The sequence below is a fragment of the Mobula birostris genome, chromosome 24 (assembly GCF_030028105.1).
Source record: "Mobula birostris isolate sMobBir1 chromosome 24, sMobBir1.hap1, whole genome shotgun sequence".
NCBI classification, from domain to species: domain Eukaryota; kingdom Metazoa; phylum Chordata; class Chondrichthyes; order Myliobatiformes; family Myliobatidae; genus Mobula; species Mobula birostris.
This window is the reverse complement of record NC_092393.1, coordinates 31,165,462-31,176,664: the sequence shown is the minus strand read 5'-3', so window position 1 is coordinate 31,176,664 and position 11,203 is coordinate 31,165,462. Positions and strand designations below refer to the sequence as shown.

General features: G+C 38.0%; 1 protein-coding gene across 5 annotated transcripts; it reads right to left on the bottom strand.

Moving 5' to 3' along the window:
* Nucleotides 1–213: 213 nt before the first annotated feature.
* On the bottom strand, nucleotides 214–9,260 carry LOC140187219 (uncharacterized). Of its 5 annotated transcripts, none has more exons than XM_072242307.1 (7): nucleotides 9,154–9,260; nucleotides 7,912–7,997; nucleotides 7,504–7,827; nucleotides 6,328–6,612; nucleotides 4,772–4,918; nucleotides 1,848–1,882; nucleotides 214–1,746 (listed from the first exon to the last, which is right to left on the bottom strand). In XM_072242307.1, exons 2-7 carry the CDS (start codon nucleotides 7,991–7,993, stop codon nucleotides 1,741–1,743), a joined length of 879 nt encoding a protein of 292 aa, XP_072098408.1. In that variant the 5' UTR covers nucleotides 7,994–7,997; nucleotides 9,154–9,260; the 3' UTR covers nucleotides 214–1,740. The 5 variants fall into 5 exon arrangements, with proteins under 5 accessions (XP_072098408.1, XP_072098404.1, XP_072098407.1 ...); XM_072242303.1 differs by lacking the exon at nucleotides 9,154–9,260 and adding an exon at nucleotides 8,717–8,899; XM_072242306.1 differs by lacking the exon at nucleotides 9,154–9,260 and adding an exon at nucleotides 8,369–8,683.
* Nucleotides 9,261–11,203: the final 1,943 nt, after the last annotated feature.

The following is an 11,203-nucleotide window of genomic DNA, read 5'->3' as shown; positions in this document are numbered from 1 at the left end:
TAATAATGCAAAAGCCAAGATTATTAATCTAGAGTCACTGAATACAAATTCCACAGTGGATGCTTGAGAACTGAATTCTATTGATTATACAACTACCACTTTACATTTAAGGCATGGGTCCACAGATGAATGGGCTGAAATCCTTTGGGCTGGGACTCACAGAAGATCATGTGGTTCAATCTGTTGGCAAAGGAATCACACCACTGAGAAAAAGAAGTCAAAGGTTACGTTTATTTCCCAAATTAGGTCAGCAACATTTCTAATCACTTCACAAAACAATTTTTTTAAATCCCACACCTTTTCAATCTTCTGTAATAAAACATAAAGCAAATGACACTCAATTTTCATTTTGTTTGAATTACTCACTTGAACTGAATAGTATTTTTATGAGGATCCACTAGAGGACCTGATATATTTTAAGGTTGCTGTCACCAAATGTTAGGGCTTGATTTTAAAACTTACATTTGTACAGCCAGCTCACATTCATTGGCATGGCTCACATAAGCAATAGTGTAGGAGAGTAAGATATTAGAAATGGTTAATGTATCTAAGTACTTTTAGGAGGAAAAGAACAATATAAGATTTACAAAATAATTAGTATAAAATATATATAAAATATCAAATGAGCTTTATAACTGGGCTATGTGCATAGAACAAATTAAAGTAGAAATACTTATAAAATAAACAGAAATTTTATAGAAGTTAATTTTGATATTCTAATCCTTAAAACAGAGAAAAGACAACTGATCAAATTATAATCTATAATATTGCACGTGTTCACTGCATTTGACTCAAAAGACAAAGCATAAAAAATTACAACACATACATATGTTATAATAATAGACAGCCATGGGTTTGCACCTCTGCTGGTCTGTGTCCTCTCCAGGGTGCAAGCCTGGGCAGGAAGATTTGAAGAACCGGCTGTTGCCCACGCAGTGTGTTCCCCTCTCCATGTCACTGATGTAGTCCAAGGGAAGGGCAAGTGCCAATACAGCTTGGCACGAGTGTCATCGCAGAGGTTGCCAGAGTGAAGTTGCAAACATTATCAAACTGCCTTAGGGAATTTGGTTCCGGATTTCTTCCTCTGGGTTTACTCCTGAAGCCTTTCCCATGGGTGGGTATGGCCGCAAGGCAGCGGAGGTTTAAAATCAGAGATTTCCTTCTCCATACATACATTACAAATGGCAAATACATGTAGTATTCCACTTACATAATGCTCCTTTTGCTTCTGTTTTCGACTGAAGCTGACTACATATCACATTTCACTTTTTTAGTTCCTGAGAAGTACAGCTCAGCGGAAAAATAACTTAATGGATTCATTCAACAGTAAGCAAACTTTCAAAGTGCAACTAAGCTTAAGAGCTTATTCTCTTTTCATTGCCTTATGGTGATTTCATACACAGACTTAGTATTTCAGGTATAAAACAGGGTCATTCCTTGACACTTAAGTCTGATCTCACTGATGAGATTTATCAATATGTGAAGCCATTAACTTCAGATAAAAGCAATGGTGAAGAGTTCATCGAAGTGCCAAAGTTAAAACTGGAATTGTTATTTTACCCAAGAGCTGAGATTTTTGAAAGCACAATTCCTGCTTTCAAGGTGTTACAGAGGAATGTCCTAGTTCTTTGTGAAGGATGTTGAAGTTTCACAGTTGCACAACAGAACATCAGGCAGATCAGACATCACGTCACAAAATGATGGTTCCTCCATGTAACTTTGAAGTTAGCGGGGCAGTCTTCAAAGCTGAATAAGAAATTATTTAAGCTTTTAAACAAGAACAAGTAAACTTTGAAAATCGTGATGTGTGGGGCTAAAAGTAAGTCAATGTTTGAAATCAAACCTACCACTTGATTTTCTGATTCTTCCTTGGACTGTTGAACTAAAAACAAAAGAAAGTGAATTATTATTATTTATGTCACATTAATTTGAAGTAAATTAATATTTCTTGATGTAAAAATAATGCGAATTATTTTCCTTATTGTTCTTAATGTCCTAATCATGTATACTACGAGTAGTAACAATGACAGTAATAATGAATTCTTACATTTTCTGTAATATTCAGGTATTTCCAACAATAATGGGATGCAAAATTGTTCCAATTTTGAGACTGGGACCAGGCTACAAATAATATGTCACTCCTTTTCAATAGGAAATTATGTTACCAATCGATCAGTTTAATTGTCTCAAGTTATAAATAATCCAGGTGAAATTAATTCAAATCCTAGCCTCACAATATGGGTAGTTGAGCGCAGTTTAATAAATTGCCTGCTGCCAGTAACTGTAAGCATAAAGATTTAACTCTATCTATTCCCCATCCTGATCTATCACTTCTTCCCACCTGCCTATTGTTATCCTGGCTCCACTCCTCCTCCGCTTTATCCATGTGGTCCATTTTCCTCTATCAGATTCTTTCTTCTCTAGCCCTTGACCTTTCCAACCCACCTCGCTTCACCTATCACTTTCCAGCTAGCCTCTTTCACCTCCCCCACCTCCCACATTTTTTTCTGGCATCTTACCCCCTTCTTTCACAGTCCTAAAGAATGGTCTCAGCCCAAAATGTCAACTGTTTACTCTTTTCCACATATGCTGCCTGACTTGCTGAGTTCTTTCAGCATTCTGTGTGTTTGCTTAAGATTCATTCTCTTTAGAATATTGTAGAAAACAAACCAATTGCTTATTCATGTCCTTTAACGAAGAAAACACACTACCCTTAATTGGTCTGTTTTTTTTTAAATCTGAGAAAATTCCTACGTTGCTATCTCAACTATCCTATACACTGGCAAGTCACTCAACTAACTGCTAAAAACACACACAAACACTTACTCAATGCACTTCAAAGTTCAAAAGTTAAAAATTTATCATTGAAGTACGTGCATATCACCATATGTACTACTACCACGAGATTCATTTTTCCTGTGGACATTCACAGTAGACACAAAGAAATACAATGAAATCTGTAAAAATTACACAGAAAGCTGGTCAAACAACCAATGTTCAAAAGAAGGCAAATTTTGCAAATGCAAAAAGAATGTAGTAAATAATATTAAGAAGATGAGTTGTAGAGTTGTCTAAAGTGAGTTGTGGAATCAGTTCAGTGTCGAGGTGTGTGAAGATATCCACACTGCTCAGGAGTTTGATGGTTCAAGGGTAATAACTGTTCCTGAGCCTGGTAGTGTGGGACAAATGGCTCCATAATTTCACACATAAATTATGTTTTTAAAAGCTTCTGTTCTTTTTTATAGAATGCTCTCTCCAGCACCATTTGCTTTACCCAATACTACACCAATACTTGGTGCACTGTAAATGGTGGTAGTTTGATAACAGAATCAGACCCTGCAGAAGGTAAATCAGAACTTTCCAGGGTGACTCACCTGGTGAGTCTTTAGGTGCAAGTGGGAGTTTGGTGAAAAGTTCTGCACATTCTGAGGACAGGATTTGGAATAATCGATTATAAAACACTGGACAACAAATTTTTCAGAAGTGTTGCGTCCTCAGAATTTTTTTTTTGTTTATGGTAGACTGCTTGAAGATGAACACAAATATAACTTCAGGCTACTTTTATCATGTAGGAATTTGGAGAAACAACAAATTAACTTTTATTGAATATAATGTGTTTAATTGCATAATGATGCTGATGCTTTCCAATAGTTCAACTAAGTTAAAAATATTTTGTTAACGATTTTCATTTGTACTCAGTGTCTGAAGCTTCTCGCTTAAGTGTCCACAATAATTTGCCAGTATTGATAGATTCCAGTTGGTCTGGTATCTTTTCTCCATGACCGCAATGTCCTGGTGAAACCTTTCACCATGCTCGTCACTAACAGCACCAAGATTTGCAGGGAAGAAGTCTAAATGGGAATGCAGGCAATGAATCTTTAGTGACATGTTGGATTTTGTGGTTTTACATGCTTGAAGCATGCTTTCATCCAGCTGCATGCAGTTTGGTGCTCTGCAGATGCTGAGAAAAATTTCAACAACTTCCTTGAATGCCTTCCATTTGATTTTCTCCAGTCCCACTAGAAATTCTTCAAACTGCCTGTCATTGATGACTTGTTTGATTTGTGGACCAACAAAAATGCTTTCCTTAATCTTGGCATCAGTTAGTCTGGGAAGCATCTGTCTCAAGTATCAAAATCCTTAATAGAAATATTTGTGCCTGGTGATAGCAAATTCCATCCTTACAGTCCTGAACTCAATAATTATTACTAAAACCTGTCCTGCCATGCGGCAGCCACGCCGCCTAAGTATGCCTGGACAAGATAGGATACTTTCCAGCTTACATTGTAGGTAACATTTTAAGTGACTTGAATTATGAATTGAAATAATAAATGTAAGTTTATTTTAAAAAATGGTACATGACAGGGAAATTTCATGATGATTTTCATGATCAGTAGCCCAAAATTCATAAGATACACCTAAAGGTATTCAGGAAGTAAAATCTTTGTTGTCCAGTGTAATCTATTATGGTGTATATTGGTACTTTATCTACCTATCCCCGTAAACATCCACTGTACACAGGATTTCAAATCTGCTTGTTTTTGGAAGGCAAATGCACAAATACAGCCCTGCTAACGATTTCAACTAGCCAGCTGTAGATCATAACAATTTGGTAATCATAAAAGTTTTAAATCCTTCACAGATTATGAAATTATATTTTATATTGATCATTGGTTGTCTTTGCATAATTTTACACCAATGATTAATACTTTGAGTTATAAGGATTCAGAAGTTTTACTTGGAATTAAAATCATTTGCTGAAATAGTGTACCTGGATGGTGCCTTCTCCTGAATTTCAGAAGACCCAGGATGAGTATTCCAACTGCAAGACCTCCAATAACGATACCTACTGCTGTGAGGGCTTTTCTCTTTTTTTCTTCAGTGTGTTTTTTATTATTTAGCTGATATACATTTGAAACTAAAAAAAAAACAGAAGAAGCTGTAAATTTCATCATCAATCTTTATAAGAACACTGACGTCATATGCTTATACACTCCACAATTTTTAAAAATCAGTCAGGTTGATCTCCAAGCAAAACTGTGTGATCCCATAACCACCCCAGAAAAAACCACCCTAGAGAGCTAAATATAGCCTCTGGAGCATAACAAATGTAAGAAAAAGAATGATTGGAACAACTAAAATATAACAACTTTCTTATCATTCAATGAGATTGTGGCTTTTATCTCAGCTATATTTTCATACACTTTCCCCATAGCTCTAAATATCCAAACTTCTATTTATCTCAATCATGGAAATATTTGGCGATTCAGCCTCTGCATTCTCTATGGTTAGATTGACCAGCTTCTGATGAAAAACCTTCTTCTCATCTGGGTCACGAAAGGACAATCCTGAATTTTGAAACTGATGCTGTGTCCAGACACTTCAACCAGGGAAGAACTGTGATAATTTTGTACCTTCCAATGAGATCAACACTGATTCTTTTAAATTTAAGGGAGCAGAGGTCAAAACCCCTATTCTAGGAATTAACCTGGTTACCCATTGCTCCAGTCTCTCCACTGCAAATCCATAGGCAAATAGTATTCCAAATGTTGGCTCTCCAGGGCCCTAAATAATTGGAGCAAGATGGCCCTATTCTTGAAGTCAAATCATTATGCAATTAAAACCTAATAAATAATCTGGCTTCCTACTTATTGCATCAAATGGATATGAAATTCCAGTGATTTGTGTCAAAAGATGTGTACATTCCTCTGAACACCAACAGCTTTCAATTTATCACTATTTAATGGTGGAGCAGGCTTGACAGGCCAGATGGCATCATCATGTTTCTATTTTTTATGTTCATATATTCAATTGTTTCCCTCCCCCACTACTCCCATTTTCTCTCTGTACCGTCCCCCTTTGATTCCACATCTGCCTCTAACCCAGTCTTACCTGAATTCACCTATCACCTGCTAGCTCTTGTTCCAGCCCTTCTCTTCACCCTCTAATGGTTTATATCTCTCCTGTTTCAGCCCAGATGGAGGGGCTAAACCCGAGATATCAACTGGCCATTTTTCTTCCAGATGTTACCTGAACTTCTTCTAGTTTTTTCTAGCTAAGACTGATCACTGCAGCACCCCACTTGCCATGCCTCCCAGATTGAAAATCACCAGCCTATTTCTAATTTTTTTGTCCATATCCCAATGTTCAGACTTGGCCAGTATAATGCATCTTGTGACATATGCTGAAATTTGTTTTGTTACACCCACTCAAAGTTCTTCTGGAAATCCAAATATACCAAGTTGGCAGCATTGAGAACCAGAAATATTGTAGCAATTAGTTAAACAATCATTTTCCTAATCACGAATAAGAAGATTATGAACATACTTGCGATACTGTTCTTGGCTTCATATTTACACTCTGCCTCATTCCAAACAGCACAGGTGTAGATATGCTCCTGGTCAGTTTCTGAGTTTATAATTGGAAGTGTGCTGGTAATAGAGATCAGTCCTTGAGCAGTTTCACTTTCTTTGTTTTTTGACCTAGATGTGAGGTTTTTCCCATTCACGGTCCAATGAATCTGAGCGGAAGGATATCCAGTTGTTTCACAACTGACCACCTTGGTCGTTTCTGTCAAATTAACTAAGGCCAGTTTTGGCAAACTGTAGGGAGCTAAAAAGAGAGCATTGCATTATTTGATAATATTGGCCAATCTTTCATTATTCCAAAATCTGTCATCCCTGCCATGGTATTCCAGCATAGTCCCTGAAAATAAAAACTCTTAACACTTAATAATGGCTGAACGCCACCCAATTGCTGTCGCAGCACAGGTAATCAGCAGGACTCACAGAATAGATGCAGCAACCAGTGAGACCCTGAGCTCTGCATCAGAGGCTTTCACTTTCATGAACATTCATCAAGATATAAATATTTTTGCATTGAAAAACTGAAACTCTTGTCTATGCTAAACAACTATTTAAGGAAAGTAGTTCCAGGAGACATTTTCAATTCCTTTGAATGGGTACTGCTATGCTTACACCATCTTTAAGCTGCAAAGCCCTGGGTACAGATCCCTGGAGGACACTCTTGGTGCAACTGCTGCCTGTGGGGTATGTCACTACTCAGGAGAGATATCGGTTAATTCTCAGCATTAATGCCAAGGGATTCTTGCCAGCATACGTTGATGCAAAAACACCAAAAGTGGGTAATCTACTCAGTAGTACATTCATCCAGCATGAGTGGATACTTTCACCCTACCAGTTACTGGTGAATTTACTAATATAAGTGGGGCTTGGTTGCAATGAAAGTGATATGATTGGGGACAGTCTGGAGATTTGAAACCTGTTATATAAATGCAAAAGTATTCTTTGTTTTTACAGATAAAATTCTCATAGTGTTTATTTACCTACTGTAACTTTCTATCTTTTTTTTCATAAATGAAGTCTATTTTTGAAATAATAAAAGCAAAACAAAGGTGTTTGGGTAAGTAAAACTGCATTTGAAATCAGTTAGAATTAACCAGGTTTTGAAATGAAAAAACAGGGAAAGCACACTGTTACTCACCTTTAACCACTAAAACGATGTTAACTTGCTTATATCCCACATCTGTTTCCATATAGTAAGTATATTTCCCACTATCTGAAAGTTTTGTTTTTTGAAGTACCAGCGATACATTTTGTAGATCCGAACGAAGTAATTTAATTCGATTCTGAGCTTCTCTGGCATTATGATTTCTATCAAACTTAAAAACAAGTCTAGAATTTCCATCATCTTTGCTCAATTCAATTGTGATTTTACTTGGCTTTGTTATTGTCAGGTTGCATGGCAATATCGTGTCCTCCTCAAATATTCCCGTCACCGTCTCCTCGCACTTCAAAGTCATGAACTCTGCAAAAAAATACATCCCATCATCTTCCATTACTATCATCAGTGTTGAATGAGCTAGTGACCGAAAAACGATTTACTACTTACCTTGTGCAGAGTAAAGGTTTGCAAACAGCAGAAAATAAAAATATATTTGTAGGTTTAAATCCATTTCCAGAATTCCCTTCATCTGCCTGCCGATTGAAACACAATATAGAAAAAAGTTTAAAGATCAGAAATCGAATGTTTGTCAGGAATTTCATATACTGTAAATTCCAAGTAGGTCATTAAAAAGGTAAATTGATCCCTACATATTGTTGATCAATCAGAAAACCTCGTAACCTGCTGGTTTTCTAGTTTGCTCTACATTCAGCAGACTCTTCGCGACTGCGGACATTCGCTGCCTGGATCAAAGTGTTAATGCAAACACAGAAAATCAGAAGAGCTAAAGCAACAGGCAAGTGGAGGAATCTACAGAGGGCAACCGGATTTGCCATTTCGATCCACTTGAGAAAGCTGCAAGAGTCTGCGATCAGCTGTGGAGAAATCGCGGAGCCAAGCTTACCAACGCGCCGAACGCTGTCTCCCAAGAGCCTGCGAAACTCGCGTTCGATTCGGCGGACTGGGGACACTCTGTTTCCTGGACTTTCAATTTTCTTGCTTTCTGTTTCAATCTGAATGGCTAGGACGGTACTGGCGATACCGAGTTTCAATTCGAAAAATACCTACCGAAGATTTATGCCTGACATGCAACTTTGTTAAGTTGTACGGCTGTTAAACTTGCAGGTAACCCGCAGTCTATTCACCAAAAGCCCGCTCGGAGAAGCGTCTTAGGAAATGAAGGTCAATGCATGCTGCGAAAACCGAAACTAAAGCGGGAATTACCCGGGACTGTAATTTCAGAAAACCCTACCCTTTCTTGTAAGAAATATACTGTCCCCAGCCGGACTTTCTCCTTATTGCACTGCTCCGGCATTTATTCCAGGGACATTGTCTAAAGACCATCTTCCAATTTTTATTTTAGTTTTCTTCGTAAACGTCAATTAATATTGTGGTCTGACATCGCAAATATTTGCATTCATAACGAACACAAAATAATCACTTCCGCATTCTGAGCGTTCGTTTGGATTGCACTGGCAAGGAAACTTGTTTTGTGGTTAAGTGAGCCACAAACAAACAAACGAAGCTGTAGACTTTGCAGGCTTTATGTTCGCTTCTAGCAAACATAAAGGGAGGGGGCTGGTGGGAGAATCTCTCAAAAACCAAAAAAAAGGCTTTTAATTTTGTTTTAAGTTACTACAACGAGAGCAGTTGATCAATATCAACAATCAACATACAAGATTAACTCACCGTTGCCACTTTATAAGGAACCTCCTGTGCAAAATATAGTGACTACTATGTTAGTGGCCTTTTGCTGCTCTAGCCCATCAGCTTCAAGGTTTGATGTGTTGTGTAATCAGATTGGTGTTGTGTGATCAGTAGATCTGCAAACCACTGTTGTAACACATTGTTTACTGTCACCTTCCTGTCAGCTTGAACCAGTCTGGCCATTCTCCTCTGACTTCTATCACTAACAAAGCATTTTCACCCACAAAACTGCTGCTCCCAGGGGACTAGTGGTTTCTGAGATACTCAAACCCACTCCATCTAGCACCAGCCATCATTCCATGCTCAAAGGCACTTAGATCACATTTCTTCTCCATTTTAACATTCGGTCTGAACTGGAACTTTGCATTGCATTGCAGTCACACGATTGGCTGATAAAACATTTACATTAATGCACAGGTGTACCTAATAAAGGGGTCATTAAGTGTATGTCACTATATTGGGTGTGAACAGATAGTTCAGTATAGTTCTATGTGTACACATCCCAATAGATGTCTAGCTTTGAAAATTCAAACACCTTCATCAAGACAAAGTCAACTGCACCATGTATGTACCCCTGCATTCTCACTTGCTACTCCTCAACAACGTATGGGATGGACGATGGGGACAGGTCAAGAGAAGTGCAGACATGAAATGCATTTTTTCTTCATTCATTCTTCGGGGCACTTCTCTGTTTTTGTGGATGTTTGCGTAAAAAAGAATTTCAGGATGTATGTTGTATACATTTCTCTGACATTAAATGTACCTATTGAATGAATGTTTCTGTGCCCAGACTTTAAAACCATAGAAGCCTATCCCTCCCTAAATCCACCAATATAACATTCGATACTCCCATGGTTAATAAAGAAAAACATAGAAAACCTACAGCACAATACAGGCCCTTCCACCCATAAGGCTGTGCCGAACATGTACTTACTTTAGAAATTATCTAGGGTTACCTATAGCCCTCTATTTTTCTAAGCTCCATGTACCTAACCAGGAGTCTCTTAATAGATCCTATCGTATCTGCCTCCACCACCATCGCTGGCTGCCCATTCCACGCCCTCACCACTCTCTGTGTAAAAAAATTAGCCCTGACATCGCCTCTGTACCCACTTCCAAGCACCTTAAAACTGTGCCCTCTCATGCTAGCCATTTCAGCCCTGGGGAAAAAGCCTCTGACTATCCATATGATCAATGCCTCTCATCATCTTATACACCTCTATGAGGTCACTTCTCATCCTCCCTCACTCCAAGCAAAACAGTGGCTTGCATTTATCATTGATAAATGTCAACAAATACAGTAAGAGAAGGCTACATAAGAAATCAAGTACCCGGTAAAGCAGAAATACAGTTGATTGAGAGAGCTAGAAAAGGTAGTATTGGGATACAAAATGAATTTGAAAGAGAATATAAGGTTATAAAACAAGGGGATTTAGCAGAGATGTTAAAACTGCAGGTTTAATGTAAACATAATAAGAGAAAATGATTGGTAATGGGGAAGTGATATGCATTGGAGACTAGTGAGAAATAATTTGCTTAATAGCCAGCAGAAGGTAGAGGAACATGTATGTAAGCAAATTATGGAAATACCTAAAAACAACAGGGTTGTTGTAGAGGGTGATCTTAACTTCCTCAATATTGACTTGGACTTCCTCAGTGTAAAAAGGCTTAAACGTAGTAAGCTGCATCCGTGACGATTTCTTGAAACATAGTTTAACTACAGGAGGGGCCATATATTGGGAAGCTAGCCTGACCAGGTGACTGACATTTAAGTGGGAAAGCTTAATGTGTTTTTTTTGTTTGTCGTTTATTTATTGATTGAAGTACAGTGTGAAGAAGATTGGCTCCCTGCCAGGAGGAAAAAAGGGGGGGTAAAAGAGGCCTTTTCTGATTGGCTGCCATTGATTACTGGTGTTCTGCAATATTTGGTTTTGGGACTGCTTTTTGTCACAATATATGGCAATGTTGTAGATGATGGAATTGATGGCTTTGTGGCCAAGTGATGGTACAAAGGTAGGTGGAGGGAAAGGAT